This window comes from Hemicordylus capensis, chromosome 3 (genome assembly GCF_027244095.1).
Source record: "Hemicordylus capensis ecotype Gifberg chromosome 3, rHemCap1.1.pri, whole genome shotgun sequence".
NCBI lineage: Eukaryota > Metazoa > Chordata > Lepidosauria > Squamata > Cordylidae > Hemicordylus > Hemicordylus capensis.
In genome coordinates, this window is record NC_069659.1 from 187,899,765 (window position 1) to 187,917,898 (window position 18,134).

The 18,134-nt window shown below is 44.7% G+C and overlaps 2 protein-coding genes and 1 non-coding gene across 5 annotated transcripts in view; 1 reads left to right on the forward strand and 2 right to left on the reverse strand.

Annotated features, from left to right (window-relative positions):
• GTF2F2 (general transcription factor IIF subunit 2) overlaps positions 1-1,519 on the forward strand; it is a 115,692-nt gene extending 114,173 nt beyond the window's left edge. For all 3 annotated transcript variants that reach the window (XM_053305685.1, XM_053305684.1, XM_053305686.1), the window contains one exon: positions 771-1,519. In XM_053305685.1, the coding sequence (XP_053161660.1) occupies positions 771-890 (120 nt within the window). In that variant the 3' untranslated portion in view covers positions 891-1,519. The remainder of the gene's footprint in view (positions 1-770) is intronic.
• A 6,674-nt stretch (positions 1,520-8,193) lies between these two features.
• Positions 8,194-12,833, reverse strand: TPT1 (tumor protein, translationally-controlled 1). Its single transcript, XM_053305688.1, has 6 exons — positions 12,676-12,833; positions 11,903-11,976; positions 10,879-11,069; positions 9,518-9,623; positions 9,156-9,272; positions 8,194-8,414 (listed from the first exon to the last, which is right to left on the reverse strand). Exons 1-6 carry the CDS (start codon positions 12,701-12,703, stop codon positions 8,412-8,414), a joined length of 519 nt encoding a protein of 172 aa, XP_053161663.1. The 5' UTR covers positions 12,704-12,833; the 3' UTR covers positions 8,194-8,411.
• Positions 8,488-8,617, reverse strand: LOC128352688 (small nucleolar RNA SNORA31). Its single transcript, XR_008320583.1, has one exon. It is a non-coding gene; the product is annotated as a small nucleolar RNA SNORA31 (small nucleolar RNA).
• Positions 12,834-18,134: the final 5,301 nt, after the last annotated feature.

The following is an 18,134-nucleotide window of genomic DNA, read 5'->3' on the forward strand; positions in this document are numbered from 1 at the left end:
ACGGTGAGGTTAGGCCCCTTTCAAGACCCACTTTTAGAAGCTTTGAAAGTGGCAGGGAGAAGGCAAGGTGTCCAGCAGCCTCCTCTTCTCTCCTTGCGCTGCTTGCAAGGAGTTGGAGGAGAGGCACTCCTTGCCAAGCTAGCAAGGGACAGCTCAGTCCCAAAGAGCTACTCAGATGGGGGGCACCTTGCTGGCACCCCAGTGATCTGTTGCCCGAGGCACCCCTGCTAACTGAGCAAAGAGGCACCTTTTAACGTGGTGATTCTCTTTATTGAGCAGGGGGAGAGTCACTGGCCCTATCCACCCCCAGCACAGCATCTCTTCAGTGACTGTTGCAGGTGTCTATCTGATGTTTCTTTTTAGACTGTGAGCCCTTTGGGGACAGGGATCCATCTTATCTGTGTATTATTTCTCTGTGTAAACTACCCTGAGTCATTTTTGGAAGAGCAGTCTAGAAATCAAATATATAACTAAAAATAAAATAAAATACCTGGGCAGCTTTGGTTTGGTTTTGTGTTTTCTTCAATAACCTTTCTCTTCATCAGCATCTTGACAGTTAAATATGCTCTTACTTTAAAGTGTTGAAATCAAGGGATTTAATGTCTGTCATATATTTATAGGAAATGTAAGCAAAGAGTAATTCTTTCACAGTATCTGTATGCAGAAGACCATTAAACTGGTATGATTATATTGTCATTCATTACTGATATACAGGTAGATGATGTGCACAGGTATCAAATGAGATATTTTTTGCTTTCTCCCCCCCGCAGATCTATCTGAAAGAAATTTTAAGAGAAATAGGCATCTACAATGTTAAAGGGACACACAAGAACACATGGGAACTTAAGCCAGAATATAGACATTACCAGGCTGAAGACAAGAGTGACTAGCAGAGCTGTTAATCAAGCCAGCAAGGAAGCTGTCAGCTGTGGGAACAGGAAGGGCTGCCGCACAATTCATCCTTAAAATGCTTAAAATTTATAACAAGCCCAGTTTCATTTTTTGAAGATGTTATCAAGAACATTCTGTAAGTGTGTGTTTTGGTTTCAACAAACAAATTATTTATAGAATAAACTTGTACTAGATTTCTTTAAGGTTTGACTTTTTATTGTAGTATTTTGCATTTTGTAAAAAATATAACCTTGTTAGTAAAGGGACCACACACACTATTTATTGTAGGATTGAGTTTATCCCCTTACTAAAATCTTAACTGGTCCTGAATCTTGGGGTAAAGCTGAACCCCAAGACCATATCATGTGGTGCTGTGCAACTATTCAGGATCATGCTTTACCAAGAATAAACAGAAGTGAAACATTTTTAATAGTGTTTGAAAGCAAAAGAGCGGGGATAATGTTTTTGGTACACAATGAGTGGTACAGAGAGGAAATTACAACTTAATCATTGAGGAAAACCTTTATTTTTAGTACAATAAGAAACAATCTAATGTGTTTTTTCTATTAAAGTAAATGTTTTGTTTCATTAAACTGTTAATAAAAGCAGCTTTTTAATTTGTACCAATGCTAATGTTTCTGCTTCAGTGACTGAGTTTAAAAGGTTAAAAGAAATTAGTCTGAGAATTTTGCAAACAACAAAGAGATCTTAGAAAGAAACCAAAAACCACTGAGTCATTAATTAATTGGGGGATGGGTGGCTCTGATGATTGAAAGAAGACTTCAATGTCTGCAGTTCTTGCTGCATTTTAGATTTTTCTAGCTGTAGTAGGTACATTTTTCACAACAGTGTGTTCCCTTGCTCAGCCATTACAAAATCGTGTGAATGGAGGAAGCTAGGTTAGGACCTCCTGGCTGGTTTTGCTTTGTTTGTTTGTTTTTTTTGTTTGTTTGTTTGTTTTTAAGCTTTTGCCATTTTGGTTGCAGTGATGATGGCCCCAGAAAAGAAATAGCTTGGGGGCACAGAAGAGGCAAAGTGCATTTATGAATGAGTAAACTGTGTCCCACATGTTAAATTTCTGAAACAGAATGGGGGCAGAGGGTCCAACTACTTGTCTGAGGGGGTGCTTGCTTGCCTTACTCCTGGAGCCACCCTTATTTGGTTTTTTGGAAGGTGTTTATCCAATACTGATCTCCCTGCAGTTCAGGAGCCCCAGTGCATCTCAGTGGGCCAGTTCTCACTTCAGTAGATAAAGCTGTGTCTGTGCCCCAGTTCAGACCTAGACAGGGTCTTACATAATTGAAAGCTCCTCCATACAGAAAAGCAAGAGTGTTCGAGAGAAGAGCTCTAGCTCAGCCTTCTTCCTGACATTCTCGTTTTCTATGTGTAGGGGTTTTTTCTGTGGCTTTTTTTTATGTAGAGGAGTATTCAATCATCTGAGCCCCCACTTTGGTGTGATACAGTGGTTTACTACTTCAGTGAGCTGGTTTGAACAATAGTGTGCCCATAGAGAGGCGGTGCAGACAAACCACTCCCTGAGGCCATTCTCACAACCTTCCAAAAGTGGGCTAAGGGAACCCAGCCCACTTTTTGGAGGTTGTGTGCTGCTACGGCAGCCGTGCAGTTCCTAGCAGCAAATCTCCCAAAGTATCCCTCCCCTTAAACTAGGTTAGTGGAGCGAGTGCTCCGCTCACCCCATTTTAGTGATCATGGGTCACCATGGCAACTCACGAGGAGACCCCCGACTGGGAGGCTCCAACAAGCCTCATGGCCTCAGGGGTCTCCCCAGAATGCCCTGTGCACTCGTGTGGGGCATTCTGGGACTTCAGGGGCCAGGCAGCCTCCGATCCCCCTGCCTCTACCAGCTCTGTGAGGGAGCCTGTAGTTGTGTGGGTGGCCGATCTGGCTGCCCAGGAACAGCTGGATGCTCTTCTGCGGGGAGAGCGGGTCAAGCCCGCTCTCTCTGCAGGCTCTCCACACTGGTCGTGTGTAGAGCCTCCCTGTGTCATTAGATGGCAGTGCACTGGATTCTGAGGGATGGGCGTGGCTAAAGTTCCTTTCACTCCTCAGCTGTATCCATATGGGATTCTTCCTATGAGATAGTTTCAAGCAGAGCTACTTGTAGAGGTACTGCCTGATGGGCAATTCAGCCCCACCCACCCTCAAACCTGATCCGAACAGGTGCTTCGCTTCCTAATAGATGAAAGCCACTGAAATGAAACTCAGTCTAGACAAGACAGGGGTGGTGATGGTGGGTGCCACAGCTAGCCCTGGAGTTGATGTTCAGTTTGTTGTGGATGAAATTGCACTCCTCCCCCTTAAGGATCGGGCCTGCAGCTTGGGAGAGCTATGCAACCCAGCCCTGTTTCCGGAGGCTCGAGTGGCTTCTGTGGCATGGGGTACCTTTTCATCAACTGGAGTTGGGATGTGTGCCAGCTGCAACGTGCTTTACATGGTGATGCTCCTGAGAAGAATTCAGAAACTGTAGCTAGTCTGGATGCCACAGGTTATTAACCAGGATTGCCTGCCCGGAGTGCTTTACACTGGTGCTGAAATATCTTCACTGACTTCCAACTCAAGGTGCTGCGATTGTCTCTGTGTCTGAAGGACAATTGTCTCCCATACAGACCTGCCCATTTGCTATGGGAAGCCCTGCTCTGGGTGCCTCTAGGTGGGGGATGCCCAGTGACACATTTCTGTGGTGGTGTGGCACCAGCTGGTCATCTGCCTCATCCCCTTCTCTCTTTTCAGCTGCAAGTAAAAACAATTGTATTTGCTCAGGCTTTGGAGAGGGAAGAGGATAGAAATCATGTGGTCATTCTTTGCTGCTATTTCATTTGTGCTATATATTAAATAGCTGCTTGGAGTAAATTTTGGAAGCCAAAATATGCATTTTTAAAATATTTAAATGTACACTTTAAATGGTACTGTAGTCAGTGTCTTGGTTGCCATGGGAACAGAATTCTATATAGGGAAACAGAGAGCATAGTGCTAGTACATCCCTATGAAAGCCGTAAGTATTGTTCAAAGCAAAGCTACATGACCAGAAGGCAACTGTAGCAGCCAGAATCAATGAATAATGAATGGAATAAAGTGTGTGTGGGGCATGTGTCGTAAGTTGGAAATAAGAGATATGGGGGAAAGCACTAGAGATCGGTCCATCATAAATCAGCTACAAGCTGCAACTGCAAAGGGTACAAATGAAAAGCTGGGATCTGCAGAGAGCTGTAGGAATAAACTGGGCACTCTGGAAAGAACTGATAATGCTACATCTGGTAAGGGTAAGTCTTGCTCAGGCAGGCAGGGTGAATTCAACAGAATTAGATGGGTCGGGAGAGTTACTTAAATGGGATAGAAGCTTATTTTAGAGCAGTATTTTCCCATCCCTTTGAACGGGAGGTGGGGTGGGGGTGGTTTGCTGCCAATTTCAAATGAACATCTGAACTTGCCCGATACACTCTCAGTCCACCAGGCTTGCTGGTGTCTGATGATGGGGGTTCTTAGGCAGCGGCTTTCAGTCTTCCCACCAGAGACTTAACTGGTGATGTCAGAGATTCAGCCTGGGTTCCCCTGCATGCACATCTGCTCTGTCACTGAGATACAGTCCCTGCCCAGAGTGCTTTTCAGGAAATATAGTAGGAAATAAACAAATGCCATCAGAGCTGGCGGTGCTTTTTAGTCAGAATTCTGCTAAGGGAATTGGGGGAGGAGAGGTTTTGTAGTTTTTCAGCGTTGTTGAAAGCTTTTAGAGGCTGAATAATGATTTTATTACTTACTGAATAAAATAATTAAGAAATAAGTACCCTAACATCTGTAGGGCAAACCTAGCAGAACCCTGCCACCTGCACATAAATACCTGTGCTCCTGCCTTCTCTGTAAAGGTCCAGGCATTATACCTTCCTTTGCCTATTATCACACCACTTTACTCTCAACTACAGGTCTACCTGCTTCACACTGATCTGCCGATTGATCAGTGCACTCACTCTTTTGTCCTGTAATAAGTGGTTGATCTTAATCTGCCTTCACTGGCTCCCCACCTTGTAACCCTGAGCTAATACTAAAGCAGCTCACTAGAACCACAGAAAAAACGTTACACACAAAAAATGGGTAATTAAGCAGCAGGCAGAACAATGCACAGGTGTAGGGGGGTGGAGTCCTTTAAATACCAGTTTAATTGCAGCAATTGTGTCAAGGAGCTTATTTTCATACCCCAAGGAGGTCCATATAGTGCCATTTACTAGAGCTGGACTGCTTTCAGTCTGGGCTCCATTTACTAGAGCTGGACTGCTTCAGTTTGGGCTGTACTATCAGCCTCAAGAGCACAGCCCTTCACTGCACTGGAATATCCTAGTGATCACAAGGAAGGATAGGAATCCACTCTCCATAAACAAATGATTAGAAGTATTTATTTCCTGCCCCTTTATATATAAAGAGTATGGCTCACCTTCATGTCCTTAATAAGCTATTTTACTTTATTTTACCCCTGCATCACACTGAAGATTTGTGACCTCACAATTTCCCTTACTGCAACTGCTGGTCTTAGTAAAAGGTGAATTCATTGCCATTTATAGTGCTAGAACAGAGGAGCTACTATTTTATTGTATTAATAGGAGCCAAAAAAAAGGAAGCTATCATTCTCTGTTCCATTGATGCAGCAGCCCTCCCTGTTCAGCTAGTTACCTGCACTGAGGTACAAATGCAAAAGCAGGTTCATGTAGATTCCTGGAACATGTGTGGCGTCTTCCCCCATGTTGGAGGCAGATCTGAAGGAACAATCTTATCACCTCCCTTCTCTAACAGCTGCAGCATTTCAAGGCAATGTGTGTTTTGAAGCAGGATATGTAGCATTATAGGGACAATCACTCACTACAGCACTGTACGATAAAAACAGAACATGGGTTTGTCTGGTTTCACATTTGTGAGAGAAGAGGCAGTCAGGGAACCTAGTGCACCAGGACATTTGGGGCTTTAGATGAGGGTAAGAAAAGAGGAGTGCAATTTCGTTAGTTTAGTATATACTGCAAGCCAAAATTCCCAGGTTTGTAGAAATAAGCTGCTTTGCCTTTGAGCATTGCAGAACAAGCCACCTAATGGCACACTGGGAAATGACTAGACTAGCCCACCAGAGGCTGCCAGTTCGAATCTCCACTGGCATATTTCCCAGATTATGGGAAACACCTAACTCAGGCAGCAATATAGGAAGATGCTGAAAGGCATCATCTTAAACTGTGTGGGAGGCGGCAATGGCAAATCCCTCCTGTATTCTACTAAAGACAACTGCAGAGCGCTGTGTTCGCCAGGAGTTGACACCAACTCAATGGCACAATTTAGCTTTATTGCAGAACACTTTATGGAACTCTGTTCAAGACCCCAATTCGGTGCTTTTGTCAGTGCCTACTGGGGCCTATTTTCTCACAGCCTGTCTCGTTGAACTAAGGAGAAACAGTGTTATGCTACCACACAGCAACTTCTGTAGCAGTATACCTTACACTACACTGATGTCATCTGCTAGCCCAAGAGGGAATTGTGGAAAAGCTTCATTTATTTTCAGTTAACCCAACACCAAGGACCTATGCTTACCTCAGGACAGAATTAGCTCATCAGATACCCATTGTGAATGTTGATGGGTAAGTCAAACCATTGTTAAGAGTTCAGAAACAGTACACTAAAATTAATTGTAAGAGGGCACAAGATGTTGCTACTGTGATAGCTAACATGTTTACATACCACCTGCTAAGAAAAGCAGGTATTTCATTTCCCCTGGAACAAAGGGGTAATGGCTAGTACCCTGCATGCAACAACCTTTATGTTATATAGCCCCCATTTCATGGGTTTGCTGGCATACGGGGTGTGGGGGGGGGGGAAGGAGAATAAGACAGGTAGAGACGGTCCCAAAAGCAAAACCAGAATACAAGCTGGAAAGTGAGAAGCTACACAATCAAGCTCATTTGAACAGAAATGACACTTTCAAGAGTGATGGAGTCATACTACTGAATCAAAACACACATGCAAGACTAAGTATGAAGTCACAGAAATACATAGCATTAGTAGTTGTCTTATTACAGTCTTGATACACAACACAGCAAACAGTCAAATAGCTGCTTGGCTACTTCCTCCACATGCCAGGTTTCAAATTATTTTTTAGACGACGAATGCAAAAGATACCTGTTCTTGCAGGAACAGTAAAAGGTAGACTTACACCATGGCCAACTACTCTCATCTCACACTTCCACCCAGGATTTTGCTGACCATCTTGACTTAAGCTATGCCAAGGTATCAGGAAACTAGCTTGCAGTTTCATCTTGCACAGTTCTGCCATATTGTAATACAACGGGCAAACATAAGCTCCAAGTAACCAGTTTAATGGCTTCTGGTACTTCTATAGAGCTGCAGTAACATTTCAACCTATTGGGCTATTAAGCTATGTTTGGTCTATTTGACCTTGTTCCAAGGCAAGCATCTTGGAACAAGAGGGACACTCAAAACTGAACAACTCTTGCAAAAAAAAAAAAGAAAAAAAGCAAGCTGCTTTCCATTTTGCATCCTAGAAGAACCAGTCCACTTGCTCTAGATCTTCAGAGCAGATGGGTACTTCCGGGTTTTTGTATTCCAGCACACTGTTAATAGTCCATGAGAGCTAGGTGGCAGAATGTACTTATCTACTATACTAGTCATTTGGTTGACCAGTGCGAAAAATGTTGCAGTTAGCTACAATCAACAGATTTAGGCTTAATTAAATAGATATACCACACATCAACTTGGCATCCTGTGATTAAACCAGTATTACTTATGTATTTTAAGTTACAGTTATTTCAGACTACAGCATACAAGCGAGGCTTCATGTCTGTAGATGTCTTGCCTAATATGCTTGTTTCTGCCGCCAAGGGTTCTCTTTCCACTCCCTCTGCCTTTACAGTCTTAATCTGCAATGATACACTGAAGAAATCCATCTCTGCTTGACTGGTTAAGATTTCAAATCTGTATGCAAAGCAACTCCACATTCAGGCTTCCAATTTTGTCCTCCAGCAAGTTATTGTGGCTTGTTGAATGGCAAGAGAAGCAAGGTCCATGTCAGAATGAAAGCCTTCTCCTGTATTAGTCCGTTTCAGGTGGCTAAGAAGCAGGTCAAGGGTGACTGGTGGATCTTCCATTCCAGGGCCACCAGGATCTGAAGAAAGTCTTATACATGCACTAGGGCCAGGCTATGCTACTGGGATGTCAAAAATCCAAGTGCACAAGAGCTACAAAAAGCTTGCTGAAGAACCCTGCTCAACACATTAAACCAAGAGGCATTACCTATGCTGGGTTTAAATGAGTTTTTATTTTAGACAGCCTACATGACAAGTTTTTAAAAACAATGCCTCCACTCCAATCAATTCAGGGTCAAAATAAACCAAATTAAGCTCAAGATGGCATCAGTCCAGTTTTCAGACATTGCTGAGTCATGATGTTTTGTTGATGAATAAAGAGCAGCAGCCAATTATGATGACGACAGATGATCCAGTAGGGTTGATCTCTTGTTACTGTTAAGAAATTAATGATGTTAGCTTGTGCTCTAACCAACTCTTTATACCAACATTCAGCATTCATTCTTAAACATGTTCTCCCCTATTCAATCTGAGCTGCCACGTTATAAGGCAGGCAGAAAGCGCGAGGAAGTTGCTATTGCATCTTAATGCAAGCCAGGGAACAAAAGGAGTTGCTCCTGGCCTATCAGCAGATGCTTAACATTCAGCATTTACATCTCACACCTCCCTGGAGGCTCAGTCTAGAAGGGAAGCAATCTTTATGAACCCATTTTCAGTGGTGGAGAAGGGAACATAAACAGCTAGCCATGGCCTTACTAGCCATATCTATGGCACCCTTAGCCAATGTTTTCTTTTGACTACTAGAAATAAGCCTCATACCCTTAACACCATCAGAAATCTGCAAGTTAATGGATTGTCTTTTTGCACAGTTCCTTCTTTGTACTCCCTTCTCACCTCACTCCTGCAGGCACTCTGGGTGCTCCCCACCTACTATACTCAGGATGTAGAGGAGTGGCTGGACTCTAGACTAAGAAGCATCATCCTATCAGATTAGTGGGTGACAAGGGTAGGCAAGGCTGGAACTTGCCTGCCGTGAGATTCCGACTGGCCACTACTGAAAAAGGATACTGGACTAGATGAGCCCAGGGCCCTTATGTAGTGAACGACACGACTGGTCAGCAAAGACTTCAACATTCAGTTCTATTTGGGCAACATTTCTCATTAATTGATACTTACACATTTTTCCATTTCTAATCCGTCCTTAAAGAAAATCATATAAGGGGTCACACCATCCTCACGGAAGTCCAGCAGCCCCACCATGCCATCTGGATTCATATTTTCACCTACAAAAAACTTTGGAAGAAAGAGGCCTGTTGATACAACTAAGTTGTTATTATTATGAGCAACTAGCTTTCTTTCCCAAACAGAGATAAGTTGCTTTGGCCAGCCACCTCCCATTTTCTATAGGATACAAAGTTTATATCTTTAGCAAAAGTCTGTATCTGATTCCGTCTTGCAGCTACTTTACAGTCTGAGTTTCAACATTTACTATACAGATTTTAAGAAGCTGACAGAAAAAAGGAAGCTTTGGAACTTGCCTGGTAATTTTTGAAGCTTGCAAGAATATGTTTGACTTGTTCAGCAGCTCCTGTCATGAACGGCTTTACTCTCTCTGGCTTTGTCTCCTCAAGTCTGGCTTTGATTCTAGAAAAAGAAAGCAATGCTCAAACACCTATCTTTAAAAAATAATAATCTATGAATGCAAGCATGTATGCACTTAGTATATTTGTATTCCACCTCAAACTTGCAGCTCTGGGAGATTTTGAAACTGCAGCCCCTATTTCAATGGCCTTCAGTTTCTAATGGCTAGTCTGCAAGAGAAATGCAACATGCTAGCATGATTTAGAGCCAGTCTCCTATATTACACTATCCTAACAGAACAATGTAGCCACTCGAATGACCAATGATTGTTCTAATTTTTCTAATCTGTGTACAGAATGAGTTTTGTTCTGGGCGGCAGTACCAGGTCAGTGTGTGTGCACACATGCATTCAGAGTGGGGCCTGATCCAACCTGAGCAGGATCTAAAATTAGCTGAGCAGACAAAGAATCTTGGATGCGCATGCCTTAGAAGGAACACTGCTCAGGACCACATTAAAAAAACTCCAAAACCATCACAACAGCAGGATTGAATTTTCTGCCACTTCTGCTCACTGCTAGGCTGCCCAATACTCAACAACTACAATGACAGATCTGCCTGCATTATCAGCATCATGTGATGCTTTCCCATATTCTAGTAGCACTGAAGTCACTTTTGTTGCCATAGCAGAAGACTGTCTGTAGATGACCCTTAGGTCTTGCATCGACACCCCCATAATCAAAATGAAAACCTTCTTTATAAATCTAGAACTATCATACACTTTGCTCGATTCTGAAAATTTGGGAGAGAGGTAAGCAAAGTCAGAATTAAGTGGATCAATTTCAATGAAAACATCCCCATCCTTTTCCAACTTAACTCTCCAAGCTTTGAGCTCTAAAGGCCATCCCTTAAACAGGCAAAAACAGGTGTGTTCCCTCCCTGTGATGGCGAACGGCAGCTTGGACTCTGGCAAGTCTGCAAAAGGAAGTTCCATGATTGGGGCAGCTGCTAAGAATGGCTCATATCTTCAATAACTGGTTCTGATGCACCAATGTTAATACTAAGAGGATGCTCACATGGGATTTAAGAGATAATGGGACACAAGGAAGGAAGCACCCACTGAGATATATGCTGGGACAAAGAAAACTGTTCAAGTTATAGCAGCACCTTAATTGTGCAGACTTCCCAACATTAGTGTAATATGCTCCCAGCAGCCAGTCCCTATTAAGAGGCAAGACACTGCATTCTGCAAGCTTCTGAACATTTCACATGGTCAACCCTACATAGTCCAGGCATGGTGGCAGAAGCCTGAATCACTTACGCTTTCATGTAGTCCTTGATGTACTTCTTGTAAGACTCTTTAGTGAAACTTGTTTCCTGAAGGTGGTGGTTCATTACAATGTCCACACCAGTGACCACTGTGGCCTCTGCCCCGTCTCCTTCAGGACCTTCAGCAGATGCATTTCCACCAATCAAAGCATCATCTATTTCACCTTCCTTCCTGCTCACCATCTGACCAAATGAACAAAAAAGACATTTCATAGTGAATCACCCACCATGTTCTGCTTTTTTTCATATAAACATCACACCTTGACTGTCTCCAGCATTGCAGCTGTACTCCAAATTAAGATATACGGAGGTCAAAGTGTTCTTTCTACCACAAGAATCCTAGTTCCAATCTTTCATATTGATGAGTGTCTTAGAGAGTGAACAACTTATAAGATGTGTAGACAAACCTCTGATGAAATTACAAACACTTGTATGACGACACACAGATAAAGCCTGTTCCCACCCCCTCCAGATGATTGATGGTGCAAAAAAGTCATCCAATAACATAAATATCTAGATATTTGATTTTAGAAGGCACAGTAAGCACTAGTATTATACAGTACTTGATATTTACATAGCAGCATTCAATGCTTCACACATTCTATTGTTATAACCCTTACAAGAAGCCTGAAAGTAGATCAATATTATCCCCATATTGCAGATTGCTGGATGTGGTTTGTTTAAGGCCACCTAATCAGATCATGGAGGAAGCAAGATTTGAGTGATCTCAATACATAATCCAGCCTATTAGTCACTACATTTCACCAGCACTAAATGGGAAATTGTGCAATCTAGTAGTTTCTAGTAGTATAATCTGATAGTTTATGCTACTAATCAACTGAAAGTTTCAAGCTTTTTCTCAAGGGAGACTATGCAAAATTTCAGATGAGAAGCCAGGCTATTTTACTGCTTGGTTTGAAAACCACTGCTATCAGCTCCACCCTTTGTCCAACAGGCTTCACCCAGAGATAACCACCACCTCTGGCAAGCTTGCATTAAACCCTACCACCACCTACCTTCCCCTCCACTTCCAGGCACAGCCCATTGGCCACTTCTTTGATCTTGTAGATGTCTGAGAACATCTCATCTTCTGTAAGGGGGGAGAAAGAATGAGAACCATGAGAATTTAGGGCCCAAAGGCTCTCTCCCCTCCCTCCCCACTTCTCGGCCACTGTCCGATTTCCCTTTAGACACCCCCCCCCCATTTCAGCCTACAGACACACATACATAAAGCCCAGAGTGATACACAACCATATAAGGCATTACATCCATTAGCGTCTGGAGAGTACTGTGACAACACTCCATTCCTTAGGAGTCTCAATAGTAAAAACACTATACAAGTTAGATCGAAAATGAGAATGGGAAAGGAGTTCAATTCCTGACCGGAAGTACCAGTAAGGGCTGCGATTCTAGAGTCTTTTGCTACCCCTATACTAAGAGCTCGCCCTGGCTGCGCAAGCGCAGTGAAAGAGGCAGCCCACTCCAGCCTGCCCCCCCTCCCGCGACTCTCATAGTAGTAGCATGCGCGTGCGCAGCGACAGGAACCTTGGCTCCGAGTATTCCGAGCCACCCCTCTTCCCCCACCGTGGGCCGCACACGCGCAGTATAAGAGAAGCTCACACGCTAACCAGCTTGGTATGCGGGACTGCGCAACCGCAGTACGTGTCCCTGACGCTGGGAGAGGGGCCGGTGCCGAAACTCTCTTATTCTCTCCCCCCCATCTCTTATTCTCTCCCCCCCATCCCCCGCCCCCGTTTTATTCAAAAAGGCTAAAGGATCTTTTGCTCACGGCTGATGCAGTCGCGGTAAATGATCATGGCTGAGGCGGTGGGCAAGAGCGGGCCAAGCTGGTGCGCGGTCTCAGGAAGCGGAGCGGCTCACGAGCAGCCCCCGGCGCGAACAAGGAGCGAGGCGGAAAAAGGCCGAGGCGGTGCCTTCTCTGAGTTCATATAGCCAGCAGGGCACGTCCCTGCCATCCGTACGTCACCAATCCCTGCGCTCCTCAGCACGCACAAAGCTATGTCGTAAAGACGTACGCAGGGTGCCTGCTGTAGCTCCTCCTTGCAGCCTTGTGTATCCCTCTGGGGCGGGGTTGGCCTGCGCGTGTGTACTGTGACGACTTACCCTGCGCATGCGCCGCTGGTGAATTTCTCACTCCTTACTCCACTCCCTGACTCGCTCGCCCAGTTTCGTGAAGTATCTCGGCATATATGTGGCAGCCTAGAAAGGTTTTGTGTTTGTGTTGACAGTTGTCCACCCCACCACCCCATTTTATTATGGGTTTTAGAAAGCATGATTAAAATATATATTTTAATCATGCTTTCTAAAACTTGCGTCAATCAGTGGACCGATATGAACGACAGAAAAAAGATTATCCTTATTTATTTATTTAGTTACATTTATATACCGTCCCATACAAAAAAGTCCCTGGGTGGCTCACGATAGAAAACCTATTAAAACATTAACATAATTCAAACAATTAAAAATACAATTTAAAAACTAAAACCGAAGCTTTAGAACTATAAACTAAAAGCCTCACTAAACAGGTATGTTTTTATGTCCTTCTTTAAAACATTCAGCGAAGGGGATGCTCTAACCTCGTTAGGAAGAGCGTTCCAGAGTCTCGGGGCAACTCTAGGAAAGGCCGGGTGTCAAGTTACGACCAAACGAGCCGGTGGCAACTGCAACAGGACCTCCCCAGAGGTCCCAATGTTGTTTTATTGTTATAAAACAATAATATAGGAAAGAAAGACCAAAACTAGCAATGTAACAACTCCTGAGTCATTATGAGCTGAACTTCATGAGCCCATTAACAATCGTGAAAGCCTTTATAAAGAATGAAATCTGTAGTAATAAATCTAAAGCAACACAATTGTTACTATATAATTATTAACGATTTGTGAAAAACAATATTCAGCTTAGCTACATGTGATTTTTGGGTTGATAAAGGGTTACAAGCGGAAATCAAATTATTATTCAATTAAAGCAAACAACAACAAAAACCTTTGGTTTACAGCAATAGTGTGGCAGCTCCAACGGAACTGCAAAAACGGAGGAAATTCCATGGCCCATTATATTCAAGTCATGGGGGCATGATAGCCAATTACCAGTCTGAGATACTGCATGGGCCTACTAAATCAAAACTGGGGATTAATGTTACAGCAATGTTTAAGAAGAATTTGACAACGTGCTTCAGAGCATATGGGGAGTGTTGTTTCCATGGTTATAATTTTTTAGGCCAGTACAATATGGACATCAGGTTTCATACCTCCATGGCGTGAACATCATGGAACATGGCATTTCTTCACTTTTTGGAGTTCATTTGGAGCATTCCAACCCATAACTATCTCTGTAAACCAAAGGGTTTGGGGTGTTGTTTTTTGCTCTAATTGAATTTCTTCCCATTTTTCAACTGGAGGATCACATATGTGGGACACTTAATATAAGTGTGTTCAGTATACTGAAAGTGAAATACTTACATTTACATTTTACACTTACATTTTATATCCCGCTCCTCCTCCATGGAGCTCAGAGCGGTGTATTACATACTTAGGTTTCTCCTCACAACAACCCTGTGAAGTAGGTTAGGCTGAGAGAGAAGTGACTGGCCCAGAGTCACCCAGCTAGTATCATGGCTGAATGGGGATTTGAACTCAGGTCTCCCCGGTGCTAGTCCAGCACTCTAGCCACTACACCACGCTGGCTCCTTCTTTACTTCTTTGAGAAGTAAATAAAGAAGGTAAATAAAGAAGGTAAAGAAAGCAACACTTCTTTAGCACTGCCAAGTATATCATCATCATCATCTCTAATTAATATAGTAGTAGTGGTAGTAGTAGTAGTAGTAGTAGTAGTAGTAGTAGTAATAATGACACATGAATGCTTGGGTTTAATAGAAGCCACGACTTTATTTGACAAGCATCAAATGAAGTTGTGGCTTATTTTGAATGGGGTGCAAGAGTACATTAACTATTGTTCTGTGCGTCATTACAAAATGAGAGTGATACAGTATATGCTTATTATACAGAGAATGTCCGTTTACTGCATTGTATGGCGGCTGCATTCTGTTTGTGTGTTTTTTAATTTTAAAAAATAAATACATATAACTGTGATAACACTATAAGGAGCATAGGCAAATAATGGGTTTCACCCTGCCCCCAGGACAGGGTACACAACTCCTTGTGTGCACATGTAATATATATACTTATCTCAATCACATATCTGTGAGGTAGCTTAGTCTGAGAAAGAATATGCACTGCTTATGTGCAGGGTTGTCATTAGAGAGTCCTGATAGGATGCAGGGCCTGGGGCAAATCAGCCAGTGCGGGGGCACCTTCCAGTTAATTTAATGGGGGGGTTAAAAGAGCAGTCATTCTGCTTGCCCTGCCCTAAGGATAGCCCTGTTTATGTGATTCCCTTCCACTCTCTGTATATCCCCAAACAACAACCCTGTGAGGTTTCTTAAAGGTAAAGTAAAGTGTGCCATCGAGTCGGTGTCGACTCCTGGCGACCACAGAGCCCTGTGGTTGTCTTTGGTAGAATACAGGAAGAGTTGACCATTGGCATCTCCCACACAGTCTGAGATGATGCCTTTCAGCATTTTCCTATATCTCTGCTGCCTGATATAGGTGTTTCCCATGGTCTGGGAAACATACCAGTGGGGATTCAAACTGGCAACTAGAGATGTGCACAGAACTGGCGGGGGCTGGTTTGATGGAGGGGGGGTACAGCTTAAGGGCGGGGGAGGATGCACTTACCCCCACCCCCTGCCACATATCCCCCGCTGGCACTCGGTTCCTTAAACATCCCCCAGGGCAGCGGCATACCTCCTTGCCGCCCCCTTCGCTATGTTTACCGGAAGTACCCAGAAGTAGCGGATGCGCCTGTGTGCAACATGTGCAAGCGCGCAAGTCGCACCAGTGAACGTGCACTTCAGGCGTTCGTGTGTTACATACGCACACGCGCAGGCACATCTGCTACTTCTGGGTACTTCTGGTCATCGTAGCGAAGGGGTGGCAGGGAGGTATGCTGCTGCCCTGGGGGATATTTAAGGAACTGAGCGCCGGTGGGGGAAATGAGATGGGGGGAGTTCATCCTCCCCCGCCCTTAAAGCTGCACACACACCTCTCACCGTCGAACCAGCAGAACTGGCTGCTGTTTGAAATGGTTCGGAGGCCCATAAAGGGCCTCTGAACTGATTCCATGCACATCCCTACTGGCAATCTTTGGCTTGCTAGTCAAGTCATTTCCCCGCTGCACCATTAGGTGGCTTGTGAGGTATCTTAGGTAGGAATTTATACTCCTGAGCCAAAGAGTTTATCGGCTATTCCGATAAACAAGCAGGTAACATTGTCCGTGTTTCCCCCATGGCCGGGATTCTTCTTTTGGCTCTAGTGATCCATTTTTCTCCCCCATACTCGTATAACATCTCTTCATCTATCCAAAGGCCAGAAACTTATACTTCAGCATATACAGAGATGGTCGGGGGGAGAGATAATTCTGAGCTTTAAAACTGGACTGCCGCAATGTGCTCTACGTAGGGCTGCCCTTGAAGGTGGTTCGGAAGCTTCAGCTGTTCCAGAATGCTGCTGCAAGGATGCTCGTGGATGCAAGTCACTACACGTGTCACACCCATCCTGTGGAAGCTTAATTGGCTACCAGTCCACTTCCAGGCTAAATTCAAGGTGCTTGTCTTGACCTTTAAAACTCTACATGGCTTGGGGCTGGGGTACCTGTGGGACTGCATTCGCCATGGTTTGATTCTGAGTATATTAGGGCTAACAGAAGTTTAACTGCTCAGTTCAGGACCTATAAAGAATCCTGTACTCCGTCTTCGTTACAAGCCCTTTTAGAGGCAAAAAAGAATTATAAGCAGCTTTTAGCTAGAAAAAAAATGAGGAAGCTAAGTCAACGTGGAGACGGCTTATAGAGGCAGTTAGAGGAAGGCATTTTACGTTATTCTGGCATACTATGGCTGGTCTCTCGCTAGAAAGGCCATTTTATCCTGAGTGCTGCATTTCACTTGAGACATGGGAAAGCCATTTTCAGTCTTTATATAGCGATACTGTTCCTTCTGTTTCTACAGAGATTAACTGGGATGAATTAACCCCCTGGCCACCAGTCTCGGAGGCTGAGATTAAAGATTTGATTGCCCAACATAGGCCTGGCAAGGCCGCTGGAATTGATTGTATTCCTCCAGAGTTGATTAAAAATAATATTGATTGGTGGATACCTGTTTTAGCCACTCTATTTACAGTGATAGATAGGACAGGGCACATCCCTCAGGATTGGGGGCTGGCAGTTATCGTGCCTATTTTTTAAAAAAGGTCAGAGAGGTGATCCATCCAATTATAGGCCCACAAGTGAATTTCGGCCCGTTAAATAGTGATGGGGCCCCCTGCCACCATTCCGGGCCCCCCGCCGCCATTCCCCCTCCTGCCGCCGCCAGCCTGCATGCCACGGCCGGTCTCCCTGCCGGGCAAGGGCCCCAAAGTCTCCGTGGTGGCGGCCGCCGCTGACCACCCACCTGCCCTCCCAGCTGGCCAATTCCTCCTTACCCGTAAAAGTCCCTATTTTGGGAAGAAGAGAGGAGCTCGCAAGCAGAGCTCCTCTCTCTGAAAAGCCTCGTCCCGAACTGGCACTTTGGGTGCAAAGGCGTCCTTTGCGTCCTTTGCGTCCACAGCGCCAGTTCGGGCATTGACTTTGCACAGAGAGGAGCTCTGCTTGCGAGCTCCTCTCTCCTTCTCTAAATATGGACTTTTACGGGTAAGGAGGAATCGGCCAGCTGGGAGGGCGGGCGGGTGGTCGGTGGCGGCGGCCGCGGGGGCAATTGCATGGGCCGATTTGGCCCTTAATCATGTGGGGGGGGTTTGAAAAGGAGGACTCGGGCAGCTGGGAGGGTGGGTGGGTGGTCGTCGACGTCGGCGGCTGCAGCAATTATTAAGAACGATTGAGAAAAAAATTTGGCAGACATGGCTGCCCGTGGGGACGGGAGTGGAGGACTTGGGCAGCTGGGGGGATGGGCGGGCGGGCGGCATCGGCGGGAATCGTTTGCGCCACATCAGATAATTTGGCCAACATGGCTGTCCGTGTCTGGGCGGCCGTATCTTTTGCGGCGGTTCTGGGCATGCGCTCTGCGCATGCCCAGAACTGCCCAAAAAGACACGGGCGGCACAGGATCACACACAGGGTGTTTATTATAGAGGATTAGTGTTATTAGTAAGCTCTACACAAGACATCTCTACTGGAAGC